This window comes from Pipistrellus kuhlii, unplaced genomic scaffold (genome assembly GCF_014108245.1).
Source record: "Pipistrellus kuhlii isolate mPipKuh1 unplaced genomic scaffold, mPipKuh1.p scaffold_m20_p_11, whole genome shotgun sequence".
NCBI lineage: Eukaryota > Metazoa > Chordata > Mammalia > Chiroptera > Vespertilionidae > Pipistrellus > Pipistrellus kuhlii.
The window spans coordinates 26,763,892-26,788,897 of NW_023425416.1; the positions used below are offsets into that span (position 1 = coordinate 26,763,892).

Below are 25,006 nucleotides of genomic sequence, written 5' to 3' on the forward strand. Positions count from 1 at the left end.
ATTTTTACTTTTAAGGTTTGATAAATACTGCCAACTTATTTTTTAGACAGTGTTTTCTTACATTTATTTTTCGAATCTATTAAATGAATAATAGTTATATTTGAAGTTTAAATTCAAATTACAATTTAAACAGTGAACACTATTTTATAAAATGAGTATATGAGAAGACTATATCAAGAATGGAAGTGTACTGGGTTTCACTTCAGAGTATTTCCTCTATTCCCCCTAATTTCCAGAGTTGAACCTCTTTTGGCAGTCTCACAGGTCATGCTCAGTTTACTTTGTTCCGGTGCCCCCTAGTGCTGGTTGTGTAGAAGCAGCCTTCAGTTTCTCTAGCAGAAAACATCCTTCTTCAGCTCCTTCTGGACATACACAAAGACTTTTAAAGAGCCAGGTAAATAAGAGTTAGGGCTAAAATAATGCCCCATTACCTTTTTTGGCCTGGAGATCTAGAATTTATTTTTCCTACTGGGAGGAGCTGTCCTACTCTCTGTAATCTTAAATTTGCAGTGTTTTTAGCCTTACCCTGCATGTTTCTCTTCTAGTCAGCAGAAAGGACCTGGGGCAAACTCCTGCCTTCTGGATCATGACCCTTTTCCTAATCCTTTAAATTGAAGAAAGTAAATATCCCTCAGGTAGCTACAGGTCAAATTATCACTTAGGTGTTTAGCTGTAAAATTTGTTCCATTGCCTTCTTAACTGAAGGGTCTTCTCTGCAAATTCCAGCTTGTTTAACCTCTAACCAGACTGGGGAAGAGTGGTGTTAGGGTGAAGGTGGCCAGACTCATAAGGAGATACACTTAACCTTGCTGTTCCTCATATAAGCATACATTCCTAGAAATGTACTAGAAATAGGCTCAAATGTAAAATAATCAACAGGCTGCTTTTTACACTTCCCCTTTTCTTTTTCCTCCCCAGGCCTTTAGAATGTCAATGAATAAGAATGAGATAGCTTACTCAGGTCCTTGCCCCAAATTCCTATAATATCAAAATACAGGTACCACTTCTTCCCCTGCAGAGGGGAAAAGGAATGGGACCAAGAGTGAAAATAATGGCTCTCTCTCTAGGAACAAATGGTTAGCAAAAATAACCATTTTACTTTATTCTTTTTTTTTCTGAATCTTTCCCATTACCTTTTACTTCTTGAGAATTCTAAGCTTAGTAACTATCTAGTTAGTTTTAAGCCTTCCTATGATTATTTCATAACTTCAGAGTTGTTCTTTGATAATTGTGTTTCTGTTAATATTGTATCTTACCTCAAATGCCTGATTGGTTGATCTAGGAAGGTTAGAGGTAAAAGATCCAAGTCTTGTTTTATGTCCATTTCTTGTTTAGCTCTAAGAATTTCTTTTTAATCTGGAATATATAGTAGATAGGAGTTTAGACCAAATTCTGAGCTTCTCTAGAATTTTATCCAACTCTAAAATTCATAAAGATCTTTGGAAGCCAGAAGTAAATGTGTTCAGTTTAGCAAAGAACTTACAAGTTATTATTCCAACATGCTGCAGTGGCTCAGTGATAGAGCATTGACCTATGAACCAGGAGGTCATGGTTCAATTCCTGGTCAGGGCTCAGGCCCCAGGAGGGGGTGTGAAGTAGGCATCCTATCAGTGATTCACTCTCATTATTTGATGTTTCTCTCTCACTCCCTCTCTGAAATCAATATATACCTTCTATCCCTTAAGGCTGCCTTAGTTTTACTAGCCTGTCCAGTGGATGTTTTTTAGGATGCTGGTGGTTATTTCTTGTTGTTTGAATTTTGGATGCTGTTTTTACTTACACAAGGACACAGGCCTTGAAAGCACCTTTTGTAAATACTCAGACACCTTAAGATATTTAATACCTCATGATCTCAGTAATGAGCCAGGACTGAAAAGATTTGTTCTAAATGACAATTATTATAAAGTAATAATGTGTTTTAACTGAGCTTATCAGAGGTCTAAAGCAACATTAACAATTTAAATAAAACATAACACTTCTTTCTTTCTTGTACAGATATTGGATATTTTCTCTGCCAAAATTAATGGTAAAAGAAGTTTACTTTCCAGTCAAGCCATTTATTTGAATAGAAAAGATATAGTTGTCTTATCCTACTTAATATCCCCTGAGGGGTATTGAAATGCATTTTCCTTCCTAAGTAGGTTTCTTTAGAAATGTTTTTACTTCAGTGGCCATTCTAAATATAATTACTAGGTATTTGTTAAGTGACTTCCTATTGTTGACTCAATTTATAGTGTATATTTCCAGCATTTTTTTGTGTTGGAACATGGTCTTCAAGTTTGAATTTTGGCTCCATTTATTACCACCGGGATAAAGATAAGCAAAATATTTCACCATTGAACTTTATTTTCCTTATGTGTGATATTCATTGCTAGATTGGGGTTGTTGGGAAGATTAAATTGAAAGAAGTGTTTCATGGCCCTGATTGGTATGCTCAGTGGTTAGAGTATCAACCCACACACTGAATGGTCCCAGGTTTAATTCCCAGTAAGGGGCAAGTACCTGGGTTGCAGGTTCAATCCCTAGCCCTGGTTGGACAAGTGCAGGAGGCAACCAATTAATATGTCTCTCTCATATTAATGTTTCTCTCTCTCTCGCCTCCCTTTCTACCTCCCTCCCATCCTTTCACTCTCTAAAAAAAAACAATCAATGGGGAAAATATCTTTAAGTGAGGATTAACAAAAAAGAAAGATGTGTTTCAGTAAACAATAGCTGTTGTACTGATGGAGTTAAATTGTGGTCCTAGTCTAATCTTCCCTTGTACCAAAAACAAGAATTGATACTAAATGAACTATTATTATGTAAGACTACAGGACTATGTAAACATGCTCAGGAGCTAGTGTACATTTGGGATACAACAACATAGATTTTGTCCTTCATGTGTACATTGGAATAATTTGGGAATTCAGTTCTCTCACTTCGATTCTAACAGTTACTGCTTTCCCCCGTCCCTCTGATTCCTCCTTTATCTTCATCTTTGTACACTACAGGAAAGAGAAATCAGAAGATGTTTTGGAACTACAGTAGGCAGCTTAAGGGTTCCTGAATCATAAGTGAGTGGATTAGCCTTTGAGACAATGACAGGAGTCAGCAGGTGGAGATTCAAATAGTCAAGAACAACAACACTGAAAACTAGGTATTACATTTGGGGTTAAATATTTAGTAGTTATTTTATTGTGTGTTCACGAAAGTAGCACACTCACTCTATCCCCCTACCCCCAGAAAGAGAAGCTAATAGCAGTTATTCATATAAGAAAGCAACTTGAAAGGTATTGCATAGGGTCCATCCTACTTCAATGGGAAGGCTTCTTGTCTCTTGGTCATTGTTGTATCCCCAATGAAGGAATTTAGTTCCATCTGTTTTTATCATTTTTAGTATGGATACTGACTTAGTTGAGCTGAAAAATAATTCAATGAGCCTTGTTATGTCAGTAATTGTGCTAAGTACAGATAAATGGAACACTTTTGACATAAACGTCCAAACCTGCAGAGAATTTTTATGAGTTTATGTGAGCCAATCTGAGAAGAATTATTGGGAAGCAAAATTTCAACAGATTGAAAAATGTTCCAAAGAATGACAAATTTGCTGCTTGTTTTATACATTAGAATAAAAGGGGGAGACTTACAGAGGGTTACATGAAATCATTGATAGTATTTTAAGGCAGTGTTTTTCAACCTTTTTTGGGCAAAGGCACACTTGTTTCATGAAAAAAATCACGAGGCACACCACCATTAGAAAATGTTAAAAAATTTAACTCTGTGCCTATATTGACTATATATAAAGTAATTCTCTTGAATAGGAATCAAACACAAAGTATTTTATAATTACTTTATTATGAAATATTAATTCTGAGATACAAAGTAATTTCTTTAAGGTCACATAACCAGTTAGTAGTGTTGAGGAGGAAAAATCATCCTCTACCCTTCAAGATTCTTCTGACTGGTCTAATAATCAAATTGACATGAGACCATTTTGCAGGAGAAAAACAAATTAAAATTTAATAACATGTTGACATAAGAAACATCTAAACTTGTAGAGAATTTTATTTTTAAATATGACTGTTGATTTCAGAGGGAAAGAGGGAGAGACAGAAAGATAGAAACATCAATGATGGAGAATCATTGATTGGCTGCTTCCTGCACACTATACACTGGGGATCGAGCCCACAACACAGGCATTTGCCCTTGACTAGAATTGAAATTGGGACCTTCAGTCCTAAGACCAATGCTCTATCCACTGAGCCAAACCAGCTAGGGCGTAGAGAATTTTTAAAGAAGTTTGAGTCAAAACTGACAACAGTTGCTGGAAAGCAAGATCTTAAGTGCATTAAAGAATAGCAGTTTTGCTATTTTTATGCATTTGAATTTAAGGAGGGAACCTAAGGTTTTACTATCTCCGTGATAGTTCTTGCAGCCCTTATTGGGTTATGCCCATATCGCCACATACTCTTATCTCAGTCACACTTTCAGAAGAATCTGAACGTGTGGTTATATATTAGCAGGAGGGGTCTGAAAAGAGGCATTTCAAATGTGTGTTAACCTAGATGCACAGAAACAATGGCTTGCTTGAAGCAAAGATTAACCTTTACTAAAGAAATTATATGCCAAGGGCATGCCTACCCACCTGACCAGCTGAGAGTTTTTTGGTTCACCCTATGAGGTCAATTTCCATAGAACACCTTTTTTCATCTATACTGTTCACATCTTTACTGCCAACATTTTATTTCTAGGCCCTCATTCTAGATTACTCCTATGGCCTTTGTTAATATGTAAGGAAATACAAAACAATGATTAATAACTTGGAGTTTAGTGTCAGAGTAATCCTAGGTTTTGACTCTTACTCTATCACTTAAAATGGTTTGGATTTAACTTCAGTTTTATTAACTTCCGTTTTCTCATTTGTAAAATAGCAGTATTACCACTTATTTCATAGAGTGAGTGTGAAGTTTAAATTTATGGCCCAGTACTAGGTACATAATAAGCCCTCAACAGAAGATTGTATCTGTTATTAACTAGTCTCTGTGTTCCACATTATTCTCCTGTTCTGGTTATAATATGATTTTTTTACACAAAATTTTAGCACTCATAAAAATCCGTCAAGTAGCTCTTCATTGCCATAAGACTAATACCAAATTATTTAACATGGCATTTTTAATGGCCTTTCATTTAAATGGAAATGGATCCTTTTTTTCTATTTGGCTTTCTCTTTTGCCACTCAACTGCCTATTTAAGCCCAGACTACAATAAATAACAGTTTCTCAAAAGCACCTCCAAACATCTTTTTCTATAGCTAGATAGTTTTTAGGAGTTGTTCAGAATTCAGCTTGTTTGTTATCTTCTTTGGGAACTCTTCAGTGACTACTTTATGTCTGGGTTTCCAACATAGCAATCCTCATATTCTAATTCAGCTGCCTGTTCCCTTGTGCATTATAAATTTCTTTTAACGTATTGTATTATCTTTGAAATTAAAGAAGGTAAAGTACTGTTGAGGTTGATTTTTGAATGTTCTTCTATAAGAAACATTAAAGATTTGCAAGGCATTGAGGTTTTGTTTTTTTTTAGTACTCTGCACAAGGTGAGCTTACTCCTTCCAAATACTGCACTTGTGTTAGCAAAAGGAAACATGTATGTAAGTATCATTATTTAGGATGTAAAGGTCCAACAAAGCATTGAGTACTGTCATTGGTAAAAAAAAAAAAAAAAAAAAAAAAGGCTAATAGACTTTTAGTTTAATAGAGTACTTTTTAAAAGTAATTTCTGTATCTGTTTTTTTCACTTAATGATCTTCATTACCATTTTAAATATTGACACAGTAGGCATATGCCATTGGTCCAGCAGACTCCTCATTCATGGGAAGAGGTGCAGTCCAAAGAGGGTCAAAGTAGAGCCAAGGGCAGTACCATTTCCATGAAGTGATTTTGTGGAAATTATCTGAATTATCTGCATGTATTTTGCTCATTACTAAGTGAGAAGAATATGAGCTCTGATCTGAGACAGTCTTGGTTTCCAACCCTTGCTAATAATGAGTACTACTTCTAATAGATATATTATGTAGCAGTAAGCCCTCAATCCATTGTCTGACACATTATAGGTACTTAATAAATTTAAATTTTCTTTTATATTTTTCAAATGTTTGCTATCAAATATTATATGGCCATCTAATTAAATCTTGTCCACCCACCCAACCTTAGATTAAATCCCAGCCCCTGTGAAGGTCTTTCTAGCTCATCTCTCTCTACTATAGTTAGAGTTAATAAAAAATTTTTTAAACACTCTCTGCTAAGATGTTAACTCTGAGGACATGGGCACTGTCTTAAAGTTATCTGTCTTCCCTTAACATTTTGCAGAATGCTGAGAATATAAGAGAAACTCAGTACACATTTGTTGCTTAATTGGTTTTTTTTAGTGTGCTGCTGTGCTCCCTCGCCTTACAGCTAGTATGTTTATGGGAATGACTAACAATTTTAATATCAGCTTAAGTCAGTGGTCAGCAAACTGCTGCTCACAAGCCACATGTGGCTCACAAGCCTTGGTTTGCTGCTCTGTTGACTAATGAGTTTGCCAAACACTGGCTTAAGTGAACCATATTTATAAAGGAAAATTTGTTGGGGAAAATCATACTGATCATTCCATAGCTAAATAGAACTGAGTGCTTGGGTTTATCAGTTTCTTGCCTCTTTTATTAGAATAACTAGGACAGCGGTTGCCAACCTTTCGGACCTCACAGACAACTGGTGGTCCGCAGCCCACTGGTTGGCTAAACTTGGAAATAACTATATGGTTTGGTTCCCAGTGAGAAATTTGGTTTTATGGCCTTCTTTGATTTAGGCCAGTTTGGCTCTTTGCTATGTATTATTTCCTTTGGATCCGTTTTCTAGGATACTGTAATTCATGCTTGCAAATTTGAATGTGTCTTACAGGAGGATTTGTTGGTATTGAGGAAAACCGTGAAATCCTTTTTGGCCGTTTGCCAACAGTGCCTATCTAATGTTAATACTCCAGTGAAGGAACAGGTAAGAAATTATTAAATGCTCTCAATAAAAGTAACTCAAATGCATTACAGACCATGTAAGAAGATGTAATTTTTTATTGCAATTCTTTGCATGCTTGTTTTTCTCTTACATTAATGAGACCTAGGACAAGATTATAGGTGTCTAAATATTTAAGTTACAAAGCAATCTAACAAACCTGTTACATGTCTTTTTTACCTTGATAAGATGCTGATCTAGAAGGCTGGGTGCTGGCCTGTGAGCCTCCCTTTTCTTATCTCACCTTGAGCTTTTTCCTGCACTGGGAAGAACTTCTCATACATGCATTGTGAATACTTAGCTCACATTTCCAACTTTATCAGCATCACCCCCTCAAACAGCTGCTCCTTGACCACCCTGGGACCTAGGAGTACGGGCACTGGGGATGCAATGCAGTGAGCCTGCAGAAGAATCCTGTGCAGGCTCTTGTAACAGAATCAGATTTATTAAGGCAATGAATCACTGAGTCACTCTAGCTGGTTTGGCTCAGTGGATAGAGCATCGGCCTGTGGACGGAAGGGTCCTGGGTTCCATTCTGGTCAAGGGGGAAGGTACCTAAGTTGCAAACTCCTCCCTGGCCTGGACCCTGGTTGGGTCGCATGCAGGAGGCAACCAATTGATGTGTTTCACATCAATATTTCTCTCTGTCTTTTCCTCTCTCTTCCACTCTCTCTAAAAATCAGTGGAAAAAATATCTTTGGATGAGGATTTAAAGAAAGAAATCCCTGAGTTCTTATACCTGGAGGGTAGTATAGAAGTAGAGATGCAGGTAGGCATATACTATTGGTCCACCATACTCCTCATTATTGGGAAAGGGTGCAGTCCAAAGAGGGTCAAAGTAGAGCCCAAGGCAATACCATTTCCATGGATTGAATTTGTCAACTATTTTACTGTTTTTCTATTAGGAAGCATTTTAATATGAAACAAAATGTACCTTTTCCATACTGTTTTTATTATGTTGTTGAACTAGAAATAAAGTCTAATTAGTTAAAGTGTACAGTAGTATTAATCCTTTGCTATGTATTTTATAAATAGGTTATCGTGGGTTTTCTTTATTGGATTATCAGCATCTAACTTAAAATGGAAACAGAGATCATCTACCCTAACCCTTGTTCTAGAAATCTCTGATTGCCACCAGTACTATCTAAAATTACCTAGCTCTAAACATTTAAACCAAAAAATTCAGTGTTTTTTGTGTCATCACTATTTGGTGATATCCAAAACTATGGCCTTGGTTAAAGAACAAAAGGTCTGGATTCTTTTTATGCTCCCCTTTTCAAGTGGATTTTTCTAAATAGGCTCATGTATTTCATGGTTGTGTAGTCAGAGCATGAATTGCATGAGTCTTATTGGAGGTTTCTAGCAAAGTATATGGCAATTTCTAAATACGTGTCAAAGTTGTATTTTCCCATAGAAATCAATTTTGGAGGGGGCCGAATAGATTGCTTTTGAAATATCAGAGCCCTCAGATACCAACAAACCTTTCAGTTACAATAAACTGATAACAGTTTTATTTAATACCATCCATTAAATAGGGCAAATTTGGCAACTTAACTATAATAATTTCTCCTTGGGGAAATGCATTAAAAGTTCCCTTAAATCAGGGGTAAAGAACCTTTTTTCTGTCATAGGCCATTTGGATATTTATAACGTCATTCATTGGCCATACAAAATTATCAACTTAAAAATTAGCCTGTAATATTTGGTCAAACATTTAATTAACTCACCCCTAATGCCTTGGCAGGGCCAGAACAAATGATTTCCTGGGCCTTGTACATTCCCACCCCTACCTTAAATGATTAAATTTGTCCCGAAACTTTAGATACTGATTTTTATGTGAATGGTCTTGAATTTAATTTTACCTAATATTAGAGATTTTTTTTTTTTTACATTATATTTTGTTTTTTAAATCCTTACCTGAGGATATTTTTTCCCATTGCTTTTCAGAGAGTGGAAGGAAGGGAGGGAAGGGAAGAGAAATAGAGTGAGGAAGAGAAACATCAGTATGAGAGAGACACATCCATTGGTTGCCTCTGGCATGCATCCCAATGCAGGGGGGTGGGGCGTGAAGGGAGAAGCAAAACCCACAACCGAGGTATGTGCCTTTGTCTGGGTAATCAAACCCACGACTCTTTCTGTGCCCAGGCTGATGCTCTAACCACTTGGCAACACCACCACCAGGGCTACATTAGATTTTTAAAAGAACATATATGCATACTCCTTGGACATGGACAATAATTTGGTGAAGTTCAAGAAAGGTTAGGTAGGGGAGGGTGGAGGTAGGCAAGGATGTGGAGGACTCCTGCAATAATGCCAACATTAAAAAAATTTTTAATTAAAAATGTGAGGGGAAAAATAGTAGATTACAGGTTTATAGTACTGCATTGTAATTTATGAAATTATATTTGGTCTTAAGATTTATACTTATTATTTGATTAAGCAGTATCTGATTGATTTCTAACCACTGTTGTTATTTATTGTATCAATTTTGCATTTTCAGAGTTGAGTTCAACTCATTGTATCTTTACATTCAAGTCAAAAATCTCTTAATCAGTATTTGAGTTAATATAACCAAATAAAAGAACTAGATTATATTTGGGGAAGGAGGAATCTTAAATATGACTAGTGTTTAGTATTAAGTTTAGAAACTTAAAACTAAATAGTTGGAATTTAAATACCCAAAGTTTCTATTATGATACTACTAGAGGCCCAGTGCACGAAATTTGTGCACGGGGGTGGGGAGGGAGTGGAGGTGTTCCTCAGCCCAGCCTGCACCTTCTCCAATCTGGGATCCCTCTCACAATCCAGGACTGCTGGCTCCCAACTGCTCACCTGCCTGCCTTCCTGATTGCCTTTAACAGCTTCTGCCTGCCAGCCTGATCACCCCTAACCATTCCTATGCCAGCCTGATTGATATCTAACTGCTTCCCTGCCAGCCTGTTTGCCCCCAACTTCCCTCTGCTGGCCCGGTCACCCCTAACTGTCCTCCCCTACAAGGTTGATCAACCTCAACTTCCCTCCCTTGCAGGCCTGATCCCTCTCAACTTCCCTCCCACGCAGTCCTGGGGCCTCCCAACTGCCCTCCCTTGCTGGCCATCTTATGGTGGCCATCTTGTGTGTTGGAGTGATAGTCAGTCTGCATATTACTCTCATTAGACAGGATAGAGGCCTGGTGCATGGGTTGGGGCCAGCTGGTTTGCCCTGAAGGCTGAACTGGATCAGGGTGGGGGTTCCCTTGGGGCATGGGGCGGCCTGGGCAAGGGGCCTGTGCTGGTTTGCAAGCCAGCCACGCCCCCTGGCGACCCAAGCGGAGGCTCTGGTATCTGGGATTTATTTATCTTTTACAATTGAAACTTTGTATCCTGGAATAGAGCCGAGCCTCCTGCTCACTCCTTGGCTGCCACCGTTTCTGTTTGGATTTTTTTTACCCTCTATAATTGGAACTTTGTAGCCTAGAATGGAGGCCTAGGCTGGCCAGGGCTGCAGAAGCTTGGCATGTTCTATCACCGGGGGCAACCCTAGCCTCTCTCCTGGTCTCTGTGGCAGCAGTCATCTTGGTTGGGTTAATTTGCATACTCGCTCTGATTGGTTGGTGGATGTGGCTGGTGGATATAGCAGAGTGATAGTTAATTTGCATATTACTCTCTTAGGTAGGATTATGAAATTATATTTAATTTAGTATATTTTTATTGACATTGTAGCAATACTTTACTAATGAATTTCCTTTGCATTCCAGGCTTTCATGTTACTCTGTGATCTTTTGATGATTTTTAGCCACCAATTAATGACAGGTGGCAGAGAGGGCCTTCAACCTTTGGTATTTAATCCAGATACTGGACTTCAGTCTGAACTCCTCAGTTTTGTGATGGATCACGTTTTCATTGACCAAGATGAGGAGAACCAGAGCATGGGTATTTGTAGCTCTCATCTTGTCACTATTTATCTTGTTTTACCAGCCCCGAAAGATAAGGGGAAAAAATTAATTTTTAAAAATATTAGAATTTCTCTTTAAAAAAAAAAAAAAAAGATAATATGTTTGTGTAATTCAGAGACCAAAATGAATAAAAATGCATAGTGAAGTCTTCTTCGTTTGCTCTAAAGGATAATTCTATACATTTTTCACTTCACACGTGCATAATGTATATGTGGGATTCACGGTTTGTCTGAAGAGTAAAACATCAGTTCCTTTCTCATATAGTACTTAACAAAATATATTAAGTTTTGAAAGACTTATCGAACCTCACTAGTCAAAACTGTGCTGAGCCTGCAGAATAATTAGCAAAATTAGCAAAATTTACGATGGTAAACAATCGTAAATAAATTATATAGGTTATTTGTGAAAAAGATAATTTAAGTTCTCTAAACTAAGATCTGTGGCACATCTGATCCACAGATCTATTCTGATGCTATTAAAATGTTCTTTAACAAAACATTTTAGAATATACTAAACTATGAAACAGTGTCTTTATTAATGTCATAGAGTCAACATTAATCTCAAAAGATAAAATTTACCTGCTTTTTGTTTTAAGCAAAAAGATTTCCAACTTCTCCAAGCATTGATGCTTCACAGCGGGACCAATTAGTAGAAAGAGAAGTTGAAGAGAAGTTTTTGGGGTTATTTTGGGGGTTATTTTATTTATGAATCTAAAAATGGGAAGAATGAACATCGTCTCCAAATAAGGACAGATTAAGACATAAAAGGATCAGTACAGAACCTGAAACAAAAAAATGTGGTAAAAGTTATCATCTGAGCTTTATAGAGGAAGTTTTCCTAGGATTAGAAATAGACTAGCCAATAGGGCCTGACTAAATTAAGTAATTAATTAATTAATTATAAGGAAGAAACACTACTTGATAGGACTTTACTTTTCAATGTATATTTGTATAATATGGTTTGCAAAATAAATTTTATTTTTCAGCTGACACTGTAGACCATGTTTAGGACAAGCATTGAAAACTAACTCCCCATATACTGCCATTATTCCCCATGTATTTTTCTAAAAGAAAACCTTTTTTCTGCGACTTAAAAATTTCTTCTCTGTGGAAATACATTAGCAAATAAGGATATTGAAATAAGACCGCATTTTAAAGTAAACAGACAGCAGTATTATGATGAAAATATCAGACAAATAATATTTTTACATGTAGTGTTCTTAGTCTTTGCTCGGACAGTCTCCTAAAAGATAGGAATCGCAGTGCCTAGCAAATATATGACAAAAGTCTAATTAAATATAGCACCCTCAAATAATTAGTATAACATTATTTCATCCCATCTAAAACTGAATTGTAAAAATAAATAAATAAACAAACAAACAAACAAAACAAAACTGAATTGTACCTGTTTGTAAAGGTATAATAATATAAGCTGAGTTTTTAGTGTATAGATTTTCTGCATTGTTTCATAATGTATTTTCTGTGGTCAGAGGGTGACGAAGAAGATGAAGCAAATAAAATCGAGGCCTTACACAAAAGAAGAAATCTACTCGCTGCCTTCAGCAAACTTATCATTTATGATATTGTTGACATGCATGCAGCTGCAGACATCTTTAAACACTACATGAAGGTATATTTTTGTATTTTTTTTCTCTTGGCATCTAATTGGCAGAGAAGCTTGTAACTAAAAATGAAAGAAATGATGGTAACAGAAGCCAAAATTTACAGCTTTTATGTATATATATAATTGATGATTTCTTATATGTTTAAAGTTTGTCTCTTATATAAGTATAAACTTTTTATCTATACCATTATATCTATTCTGTAAAATAGGAGTTATTCACATTTATATGAAAGAATGGGTTTTTATTTTCATGAGGCCATATATTTCCTTTTTTTTGTAAATAAAAATTTTATTTAGAAAGCCACAGAAGTAGAAGTGAACTGTAGAATAAAGTGGGCTCAGGAAACAAGTTACAGAGGCCAAAAAAAAAGGGGGGGGCTCTTGGAGGTTAGAAGAAAAAGAGAAGCAAGGAAAACACACCTGGAGGATAGGGGTGGAAAACGGTGCAGGCATGCTCCATAGTCAGCTACCAAGAACATGTATTCTCTTTTTATTTTTATTTATTATTAGATTATTAGGTCTCTCAGCCCAGCCTGCGCCCTCTCACAGTCTGGGAGCCCTCGGGGGATGTCCAACTGCTGCAGAGGCAGGAGAGGCTCCCGCTGTTGTGCTTGCCAGCATGAGCCTGGCTTCTGGTTGAGCAGCATTCCCCCTGTGGGAGCACACTGACTCTTAGGGGACAGCTCCTATGTTGAGCGTCTGCCCCATGGTGGTCAGTGCATGTCATAGTGACCGGTTGTTCCGTCATTCAGTCTATTTGCATATTAGTCTTTTATTATATAGTACTAAAGGCCCAGTGCACAAATTTGTGCATGGGTGGGGACCCTTGGTTTGGCTGGCAATTGGGGCTGATTGGGGCCAGCCAGCCAGTAGGAGGGACCGTGGGAGGTTGGCTGTGGGAGTGCACTGACCACCAGAGGGTGGCTCTTGCATTGAGCACCTACCCCCTGTTGGTCAGTATGCGTCATAGCAACCACTCATTTGGTCTTTCGGTTGCTTAGGCTTTTATATATTTAGATTTTATTTATTTTTAGGAGGGGGGGGAGAGAGAGAAACATCAATCTGTTGTTCCACTTAATCATGCTTTCATTGGTTGATCCTTGTATGTCCTCTGAGTGGGGATCAAACCCTAAATCTTGGTATATTGGGATGATGCTCTAACCAACTTTGCTACCAGCCAGGAGGGTGGCTTTGTATTCTCTTGTTCAACATAGCAAAAAGCTAATGTCTCTCCCTTATGACATCTCTTCTGATATTTTTATAAGTATGACAACTTGTGTACCATGTTGCTTGCCAAAGCTAAAGTTATGAAGATCTTTTTAATCTCTGCTTTAATTCCAATCTAAAGCTGGATAGAGTCAAGTAATTAAATAATTGCATTAAACAGAAGTATATGTAGGGCGTCCTTAAAACAGATACTTAACTCTTAAGAAATGTGAGCATTACCTGGCTGATATTGCTCAGTGTTTAGGTGTCAACCTATGGCCAGGAGGTCATGGTTTGATTGCTGGTCAGTGCACATGTCCAAATTGTGGGCTGGATCCCCAGTAGGGGGTGTGTAGGACGCAACTGATAATGATTCTCTCTCATCATAGATGTTATTATCACTTGCTTCCTCTCCCTTCTTCTCTGAAATCATAAAAAAATATATTTTAAAAAAGAGTAAAATATGAGGGTTAATGAAAATTTCTGAACTAAGAGACAGTTAAGCATAAATTAGTCAAGCAAAGAAGTAGTGGGAGGACTTGTAGACTGAACTTCATGAACATCACAGAGTAATATGAATTGTTTAGGGAAAATGCAGGTAATTTTATACATAGATTACTTATGAAAACAGGCAGAGATAAGATTTTTAAAAAGTGACAAGAGTCTTCGCTGGGTAGCTCAGTTGGTTAAGAGTGTCATCCTATGCCAAGGTTGAAGGTTCAATTCCCCATCAGGGTACATATAAGAATCAACCAATGAATACATAAGGAAGTGGAACAACAAATTGATGTTCCTCTCTCCCTCCCTCAACTCCCCTTTCTCTCTTTCTCCCTCCCCTTTCCTCTCTCTCTGTAAAAAATCAATAAATTAAATTTTGAAAAAAGAAATAGACAGGTTAGACCTAATGATGATGTATGAGAAGTTTGGGTTTTTCCCATAGGTAAGTAAAGAGGTGTTGAAGTGTTTTAATTAATTTTTCATATTATAGTTTAGGTTGGTACTTACCCTCCTTGCTGCTCTTCTTTCCAAAAGCTCCATTTTGCTCTTGACCCTCTAAAAAAGCAGTGTTCAGAAATCTTTATAACATAGCCTGACAGGCACAGATAAGAGAGAGCACCTTCTTGTGACATGGATGGCCTTATTCTCCTGTCAGAAACACTGTCTTACTTTTCCCATAATCAGAATGTTGTATACCATTGATCCACTTGTGTCTTTATCCATGTTTAGATATAATCCAATTATAGTTATGACTTAGTAACTAATTGATCATATTTTGTCAACAACTGAAATGTGACTAGCACTGTTTTGGGGTTTTCTTTTTTGTGCCAAAAATCAGGACCTAATCAGGTAGCCAGAGATTTAAATAAGACATGATTTCTGCACTAAAGAGCTTATCTATAATAATAAAAGCTTAATATGCTAATTAGACCCGACATCCTTCCGGATGAAACGGGCTGCGAGGGAAGCCCAGGGCCCGGGTGCCTGCAGCGGCCAGAGAGAAGCCCAGGGCCCGAGTACAAGAGGAAAAGCGGTGCCAGAGGCCAGGGGAAGGAAGACCTACTATTGCACAAATTTTGTGCATCGGGCCTCTAATAGATTAATAGAGAAACTAAAATGTAGACATAAAGTTGCCTATGTTTTTGTTTGGTTGGTTTTTTGCTTGGGGTTTTGTTTTTTGGTTGCTTATGGGTGTGTTTTTTTGTGTGTGTACTATTTATATTTGAGACACTGTTCTGAGGCTTTTACATTATTTTTGTTGATTACAATAATCCTAAGAGGTAGAAAATCAAATTATTTACAAATAAGGAAGTTAAGGCGTGGGTTGAGTAGCTTTCCAAGATTAAAGTAGCAAAAATTGGAATTTTATTTTAGGTTTGTTTAGCTGCAAGACTTAGTTTCTTCCATAAAGCCTCAGCATAATTATCATAGTGACAGATGTACAAACTTTAAAGCAAACATAGGACATAGAGACAGGCTTATGTGAGAGGAATCAGAGAAGGCTTCCTAAACTAATGTCTAGGCAGGATTTGGATGAATGAATACCAGCTTACCATGATTGTTCCTTTTCACTTCTCAACAATATTGCATTGGTGTCAAGAAGTGAGACTTTTCCCAGCCTTTTATAATCCTTATAAAATTTTGCATGCCTCTGATCATTATATGCTCTAATCTTTTTGTGAATATTCTAATAGCTATTTCTTAATAACCCTTTGTTCTATATCCCTGGAATTAAAAATCTGAATTTATTATCTGTTTGTTGAACCACTTTATTTTTTATTTTTTTGTGTGTGTGATACATTTTGTTGAACCACTTTAGTATTTCAATATATCTTTCTCTTTTTTCTCCTACATTGAGATCGTTTTTAATTACTCTTAGAGGGTTATTTTTTTAAATTATTTTTCCTTATTTGCACCTGATATCGTGGAAGCATACCTCCTTTTTGAAGATTATGAAAAATTCACTTGGTAGGCTAATATACACACTTCTTCACATAGATTTAGGGTTTAAATTTTAAATATATTTTTATTGATTTTTTATAGAGAGAAAGGGAGAAGGATAGAGAGTTAGAAACATCGATGAGAGAGAAGCATCGATCAGCTGCCTCCTGCACACCCCCCACTGGGGATGTGCCCGCAACCAAGGTACATGCCCTTGACCGGAATTGAACCTGGGACCTGTGAGTCCGCAGGCCGACGCTTTATCCACTGAGCCAAACGGGCTAGGGCTAGGGTTTAAATTTTAGCTTGGAAATAAATTTCAGATTTAATGGTTTCAAATAAAACTTTTCCTAACTTTTTACTACAAGGAACATTTTTTTTTTACATTCTATATAAAAAAAACCCCGAATTATAAAGAAATTAAATTTTTCTCAGTCACTGTTAAAAATCAAGTGTTTTTATTCAATTTTTTTATTGTTTATATTATAATAGTAAAATATAGACATGTTGGGAGAGTAAATAAGATAGTACACAGAGTATTAAATGAAAAGTTAAGTTTGGCCCTAACTGGTTGGCTCAGTGGATAGGGCGTGGGCCTGCGGACTCAAGGATCCCAGGTTTGATTCTGGTCATAGGTATGCACTTTGGTTGCAGGCACCTCCCCAGTAGGGAGTGTGCAGAAGCAGCTGATCGATGTTTCTAACTCTCTATCCTCCTCCCTCTCTGTAAAAAAATAAATAATATATATATATGTTTTTAAAGTTAAGTTTGTACCTACTCTTCCCCCTTATTTAGGCCCACTTCCCAGAGGTAAGTAATTTTAACTGTTTGCAGTTTAGTTCTTAAGGGAGTTTCTACCGAAATCTATTTCTTGATTTGTCACCTTTAAAATAGTGTCTTCTGAGTCTATGTTATAAAGAATGAGCAATTCTTTTTACCCTATATGACTTCCTCTTCTCTTGGAATTGTCAGCTTTTTAGTTTTATTAGTAGTAGGATTTCATAAGTTTAAATATCAAATGTATTTTCCTTTAACTTTAGACAAAATGTTTAAATTCTCATTGTGTTTATGATAAATTAAATACCTCTGTACTTAACCTATTTTTTTTCACCAACCCATTTTCTATTTTGTTAAATTTCAATAATTTTTAAGCTATGATTTCTTTCTTTTCCTCTCAGTATTACAATGACTATGGTGATATTATTAAGGAAACACTGAGTAAAACCAGGCAGATTGATAAAATTCAGTGTGCCAAGACCCTCATTCTCAGTTTACAGCAGGTAAGAAATTTGAAAGAAAGAGATAAGAAGTGGCATTAACATATTGAACACTTCCTTGCGTTTAGTATGTGCTAAGTATCTTACCTCATTTAAATTAGGTCATTATATCAGAATATTACTATGGATATTTTCTGATACAAAGATATGTATTACATGTCTTTTCTTTTGGAAGATAATCCAAAAATTCATATTTCAAATAGATGAAATCATAAGGTGATCTGTTAGACCAGATAAAATGCCAAATTGGATATTTAAAAAGTAATAATTAAAAGAAATATGTCACATATATTGTATAAATAAGATTCCTAATAATTGCCTAGTAAATTAGTATAGAGATTGGGGCGAGAGGCATAGGTATGTGTGTATATATTTAGTCTTTGATATAAAGGTCTCATTTCAAATCAGTGGGGGAAAGGATTGGGCCTGTACTTTAAATGATGATGGGCCAATTGAATATATCTTTGGGGAAATAGTTATTTATAGCCCTACCTAATACATACCCAAAATAACTTCTATTTGGATTATTATATAAATGTTAAAAATTAAAAGTTTATAAGAAAGTGAAAGAGGATATTTTTATATCCTTGAGTGGAGAAGTCCTTACTGAAGAAAGAAGCCACAAAGTAAAAAACTGGTGATATGTATAAATTTAAATAGATTAATCATCAACCAGTACTATGAACAAAGTTAAGAAACAAATGAGATTGAGCCCAAGTATTTTTAATCATACATTACAATCAGTAAGAAAGATAAATACACCCCTTAGGATAGTGAGCAAGGGATATGAAAAGCCACTTTTCAGAAGAGGAAATCTTAAAAACCAGTAAAGATATGAAAAGAGCCATTACTTCATTAATCATTAATGAAATATAAAGTAAAACTAGGAGATACTTATCACAGCTGATCAGATTGATATGAATTGAAATGATTTATAAAACCTTTAATTGAAAAAGATGAGGGGAAAAACATCCCTTTTGCTTTTGTCTAATTATAATATAATTTTACAGTATATTTCAAAATTCAAGATGTATATTCTTTTTAAAACCAATGTTTTGTTATTGGGTATCTATATATTATAGTTACATGCAAGTGTGCACAAGATATATATATGTAAGAGACGTTTTGTTGCAGCAGTTTCTATAATATTAAAAAATTGGAAATAGTCTCAATGTCCATCAACAGAGGAATGGTTAAATAAACTGATTATCTCAAGTAGCTAAAAGATTTTTAAGACAAAACATTAAATGAAAAATAGAAAGTTCTAGGACAAAATAAGTAATATGGTGCCATTTATGTAAAAATAAAAACTTTGTATATGAAATATATCAATATTTCTAAATTGGCCTAGTAAACTTCTGAACTTGAACATTGATTACCTTTGGAGAGAAGAATGATATTTAGTGGGGAAAAGGGAGGGAGTAAAATTTTTACTTAGATGTTCTTTGAATTTTATACAATGAAATATATTCTTTCTATTTTATTTATTTACTTTTATCCTCCAACCCACAGAGCCACACTGGCTAGGGATATATTATTTTAAACGTAAACTTTAAAGCTAAGAAATGAGGGCATCTAGGAGAGGGAATAGTTAATGATGCAGGAGGGAAGAGTCAATAAGCACAAGAGCAAAGCTGCCTAGTGGGTAAAAGGGATTGAGGTCTTTACTACTCTGAGGTTGTGTTTTTGTTGTTATTTTGACACATGTATGAAATGTATATATAATTTATAAAAGCCTTCCACCCACTTAAGAACTTTTTTGTATATTTTTTTTACTGGGTGGGAAAAATAATAGCCCCATATATACAAATGGTCTTTTGCACAATGTTCTTGTCTAAGATATATAAGTGAAGAAAAAAAGTTTTCAACCCTTTATTTTATACATTGCCATTCCTGTGAAAATGACAACAAAAAGAACATATAGATGTTTATGAATATGTAGTGTATACAAACATTTCATTTTCCCAACCCTAAATTCACTTTTTTATTCAAAAGAAATTTCTGTTTCATTTAATCACATAACATGAAAATGATCTTAAGAAACTAGTAATAGTAGATGACTTAGAAAAGGAAAACAGTATGACTATACTTAAATATTTTACCATATGCCTCTGAAATATTTTTAAATTATATTACCTATTCTTACAATAAATAAAATAAATATTTTTTAATTGTAGTTTCTTCTTTTCTTTCTACCAGTTGTTTAATGAACTTGTTCAAGAGCAAGGTCCCAATCTAGATAGGACATCTGCCCATGTCAGCGGCATTAAAGAATTGGCACGCCGCTTTGCCCTTACATTTGGTCTGGACCAAATCAAGACACGAGAAGCAGTTGCCACACTTCACAAGTGAGTAAGCTAAATAATCTGTAACGTTCTGTTATATAGATTCTGGTTTACTGGGATTTAACTAAGATAACTATTATGTAACCCATTTTTAAGTAACAAATGAACAAGTTTTTTAAGTTATAAAAACTTTAGAGATTGTCTAGTGTCATCATAACATTGTAGCTTTTTATTTTTAAATATATTTTTATTGATTTCAGAGAGGAAGAGAGAGGGAGATAAAGATAGAAACATCAGTGATGAGAGAGATTCTTTGATTGGCTGCCTCCTGCATGCCCCCTACTGGGGATCGAGCCTACAACTGGGCATGTGCCCTTAACCTGAATTGAATCTGGTACCCTTCAGTCTGCAGGCTGAAGCTGTATCCACTGAGTCAAACTGGCTAGGGTGTTTTAATTTTTTAATTGCTTTTCACAACTTAGTTTTTTACTGTAAAAAATAAACATAAATTAATATTATGCAAATATCTCACATGGGTAATATTTTACCTTTGAATTTATGAGAATTTGTTAGTTTTAGAGATGACTTTGCTCCTTCCTAACTATTTTTAAAACTCTAGCCCATTAAGAGAATTACATTAGCTATCTGGAAAAACTAGATGATATTTTCTTTTACTTTAGGGATGGTATAGAATTTGCCTTTAAGTACCAAAATCAGAAAGGACAAGAATATCCACCACCTAATCTGGCTTTCCTGGAAGTACTAAGTGAATTTTCTTCTAAACTTCTTCGACAGGACAAAAAGACTGTGTAAGTTCCACATTGTGGGGGAGGTGGTTTTTATCATAATACCATTTAATTATAATGTTTATTGTGTGCATAAACTTTATTATCTAGATATAATTACTATTGATAAGTTAGGCTCTGATTGTTTTAAGGAACTACTATAGTATTCTTTCAAGCTTTTGTATAGTTGTTGTCTCACACCTTTCAGTACCTAGAACTTGCAAGATTATATTAAGCAAGTGGGAATGATTTCTTACTCTGCAGTTCAAAAATATATTACATTGTCTTAACCATTGTATATTATATTAATTATATTTTAGTTTTTATTTGACTTGTTTTAAGATTTTCTTTTGCATTTTCTATTTTTCATAATAATTTAAAAGAAACGATATGCTATTTTCAAAAAAATGTTGGTGGGATAACTTTTTTTTGGGGGGGCAGGGGATAACTTTTATTTAAAACTAGAAAATTTAAGAGAGTGATTCTGTAATGGATCCCAAATTTTATAAATTGATACTAAGATGAGTCAGTAATATGCAATATAAACAAATTTGGATTGACAGTTAAAGCTTATCTAAATACAAGTGATAGTTCTAAGTAAGATATTGGTCAGAAAACATTTATTAAGCCCCTAATATAGTCAGGTACTCTTCTATAGCTATTGCTCTAATATAGCCTGGCAGTGAACAATACAAAATTTCTGCCTTCAGAAAGCTTATGTCCCAATGAGGAACATAAACATACAGTGAGAGTTTCAGGCACTGAAATAGAATAATATGATAGAAAATGAATGGTGTTAGGTATTGGTGGGGTGGGGTGGTTTGAAAACTTTTTTTTAATACAGGCATTTATGGGTACAAATTTCCCTAGGAGCACTACTTTAGCTGCATCTTGTAAGTTTTGGCATTTTACATTTTTGTTTTCATTTATCTCCAAGTATTTTCTTATTGCCCTTGTGATTTCTTCTTTAATCTGTTGGTTATTCAGGAGTATTTTATTTAATGTCCACATATTTGTGAGATTTTAATCCTTTAATTATGAAGGCTTGTTTATGAGCCAATATATAGTCTGTTCTGAAGCATGTTTGATGTATACTTGAAGAGAATCTGTATTCTCCTGCTGCTGTTGAGTGGAGTTTTGTTCTATAAATAGATGTCTCTTGGGTCCAATTGGCTTATTGATTTTTATAGTGTTGCTCAAATCTTCTATCTTCTCATTGATCTTTTGTCTAGTTGTTCTATCCGTTACTAAAAGTGGAGTATTGAAGTCTATAGTTGTTATAATTGAATTATTTTTCCTTTCAGTTGTCAGTTTTTGCTTCATGTATTTTGGGGTTCTGTATATAATTGTTATGTCTTCCTGAGGGATTGACTGTTACTTATTATAAAACTAGAGGCCTGGTGCATGACATTCGTGCCCTGGGAGAGGGTGGCTGGCCCTGCCTGTGCCTGTCAGCAGCCCGGGAGCCCTTGGGGGATGTCCAACTGACGGCTTAGGCCTGCTCCTGCAGTTGGACATCCTTAGTGCTTCTGCGGAGGTGGGAGAGGCTCCCACAACCACTACTGTGCTTGCCAGCCATCAACCCAGCTTGTGGCTGAGTGTCGCTCCCCGTGGTAGCGCATTGACCACCAGGGGACAGTTCCTGTGTTTAGCATATGCCCCCTGGTGGTCAGTGCGCATCATAGCAACCAGTCATTAATCGATTTGCATATTACCCTTTTATTATATAGGATGTCCTCTGTCTCTAGTAATTTTTGTCTTAAGGTCTACTAATGTAATTACTTCAGCTCTGTTTTAGTTACTTTCACTTTCTGCCTTTTTGTCTTTGAATCTAAAGTGTGTTTCTTGCAGACAGCATATAGTTGGATCATATTTGTTTTTTTGATTGATTTATCCAATCCATTATTCTTTGTTTTCTGTTTTTGTTTTTTGCTCCTTTATTGCCTACTTTTACATTGAATGGTTTCTAGTGTAATATTTAATTCCTTCAAAAATCTTTAATTATACTGTGTTTTTTTTCCCCAGTAATATATTCACTTATCAAATTTTACTTCATATTTATTCAAAGGGGATATAAAAACTTTGCTCCTATATTGCTCTACTTCTCTTTTTGTGCTATCATTGTTCTACATACTGCATCTAAATATTACAAACCCAACAGTGCATTGTTATAATTATTACTTGATAGAATCATATGACATTTAAATAGACTGACAGAAGAATGGGAGCCAAGTACTATATTTATAGCAGATTAAACTTTTTTTTAAATTAAATTATTACCTGTGTACATATACCATTGCCCCCCCCCCATACTTGCCCTCCTTCCCCAGTTTTTTATCCATTGGTTGTACTAATATGCATGTATAAAGTCCTTCAGTTGATCTCTTATCTCCCCCAGATCTCCCTACCCTCCCCGCTGCAATTTGACAGTCTGCTTGTTGCTTTACTGTCTCTATATCTATCTTTTGGTTCATCAGTTTATAATGTTCTTTATTATCCATAAATGAGTGAGGTCATGTGGTGTTTCTCTTTCATTGACTGGCTTATTTCACTCAGCATGATGTTCTCCAATTCCATCCAGACTGCTGCAAATGATGAGAATTCCTTATTTTTTATGGCAACATTATATTCCATTGTGTAGATGTACCATAGTTTTTTGATCCAATCATCTACTGATGGGCCAGATTAAACTTCTTATTTACTTTTTCTGGTTGTCTTCATTTTCTCCCTTTGAATTTGAAATATCATCTAGCATCATTCCCTTTAATATATCTTTGCTCCTGCCCTCTTTTTTGTGTGTGTTTCTTGTCAAATATATTACATTTCTGTTATTGGCACAATAATACAGTGATACATATTATTTTATGTAATTGCTTTTTAAATTGGTTAAAAGACTGAATAAATATGCAATTATATTGTCTTTTATAAATACCTACTAATTATCTTTTAGTACTCTTTGGTTTTTTTGTTCTTGTAAATTCAGCTTACTCTCTGGTAATTCTTGAAGAATTTCCTTTGGTATTCTTATAAGGTAGGTTGGCCAACAAGAAATTCTCTCATCTTTTGTTAATCTGACAGTGCTTTTATTTCATCTTTTAAAAAATATATATTTTATTGATTTTTTTACAGAAAGGAAGAGAGAGGGATAGAGAGTTAGAAACATTGATGAGAGAGAATCATCGATCAGCTGCCTCTTGCACACCCCCTCCTGGGGATGTGCCTGCAACCAAGGTACATGCCCTTGACCAGAATCGAACCCTTAAGTCCGCAGGCTGACGCTCTATCCACTGAGCCAAACTGGTTTCGGCGCTTTTATTTCATCTTAAACTTTGAAATATAGTCTTGCTAAGTATAAGATTCTTATAGTTTTTTACATTCCTCACACTGACTATGTTATCCCACTGTCTTCTGGCCTCCATTGTGTCTGATGTTCCACATTTCTCTCAGGCTCCACTCATTTTTCTTCCTTCTTTCTGTTTTTCAGATCATAATCTCTGTAAATATATCTTCATGTTTACTAATTCTTTTGCCAGTTGAAATCTTTTGAGCCTCTAGTGAATTTTAAATTTTTGTTAATGTGCCGAAACCGGTTTGGCTCAGCAGTAGAGCATTGGTCTGCGGACTGAAAGGTCCCAGGTTCGATTCCTGTCAAGGGCATGTACATTGGTTGTGGGCACATCTCCAGTAGGGGGTGTCCAAGAGGCAGCTGGTCGATGTTTGTCTCTCATTGACGTTTCTAGCTCTCTATCTCTCTCCCTTCCTCTCTGTAAAAAAAAATCAATAAAATATATTTTTAAAAAATAAATAAATTTTTGTTAATGTACTTTCAAACTATAGAACTTCCATTTTGTTTTTTAAATAATTTCTATGTTTTTATTCATATTCTCTATTAAATAAGAGATAGTGTCATGCTTTGATATTGTTATTAGGCACAAAGGATTATGTCTTCTTGGAGAATTGATCCTTTTATCTGTATGTAGTGCCCTTCTTTACCCCTGATAACTTTTCCTTGCTGTGAAGTCTGCTCTGAAATTAATATAGCTATTGCTGTTTTCTTTTGATTAGTATTAACATGTTATCTTTCTCCATCTATACTTCTAATCAAATGTTATTTTTTAAATATTTTTATTAATTTCAGAGAGAAAGAAACATCAATGATGAGAGAATCATTGATCGGCTGCCCCCTGTAGACCCCCCACTGGGGATAAAGCAGCCTGGGCCTGTGCTCTGACCAGGAATCAGACCGGGACCTCCTGGTTCGTAGGTCAACGCCCAACCATTGAGCCACTCCAGTCAGGTGATGTTTCTGTTTAGAGTGAGTTTCTGTAGACAACCTATTTTTGGGTCTTATTCTTTGACCCACTCTGACATTCTTTTTATTTGATTCATTTAGACCAGTGTTTCCCAACCTTCTCTCATGATGAGAATC

The 25,006-nt window shown here is 35.6% G+C and overlaps 1 protein-coding gene across 6 annotated transcripts in view; it reads left to right on the forward strand.

Moving 5' to 3' along the window:
* The window catches only part of STAG1 (stromal antigen 1), a 250,216-nt gene that overhangs the window by 213,418 nt on the left and 11,792 nt on the right, over positions 1-25,006 (forward strand). For 5 of the 6 annotated variants that reach the window (XM_036431365.2, XM_036431366.2, XM_036431363.2 and 2 more), the window contains 6 exons: positions 6,921-7,013; positions 10,765-10,939; positions 12,452-12,591; positions 17,409-17,510; positions 19,707-19,855; positions 20,473-20,601. In XM_036431365.2, coding sequence (XP_036287258.1) covers positions 6,921-7,013; positions 10,765-10,939; positions 12,452-12,591; positions 17,409-17,510; positions 19,707-19,855; positions 20,473-20,601 — 788 coding nt within the window. The remainder of the gene's footprint in view (positions 1-6,920; positions 7,014-10,764; positions 10,940-12,451; positions 12,592-17,408; positions 17,511-19,706; positions 19,856-20,472; positions 20,602-25,006) is intronic. The other variant, XM_036431364.2, reaches the window with a different exon arrangement.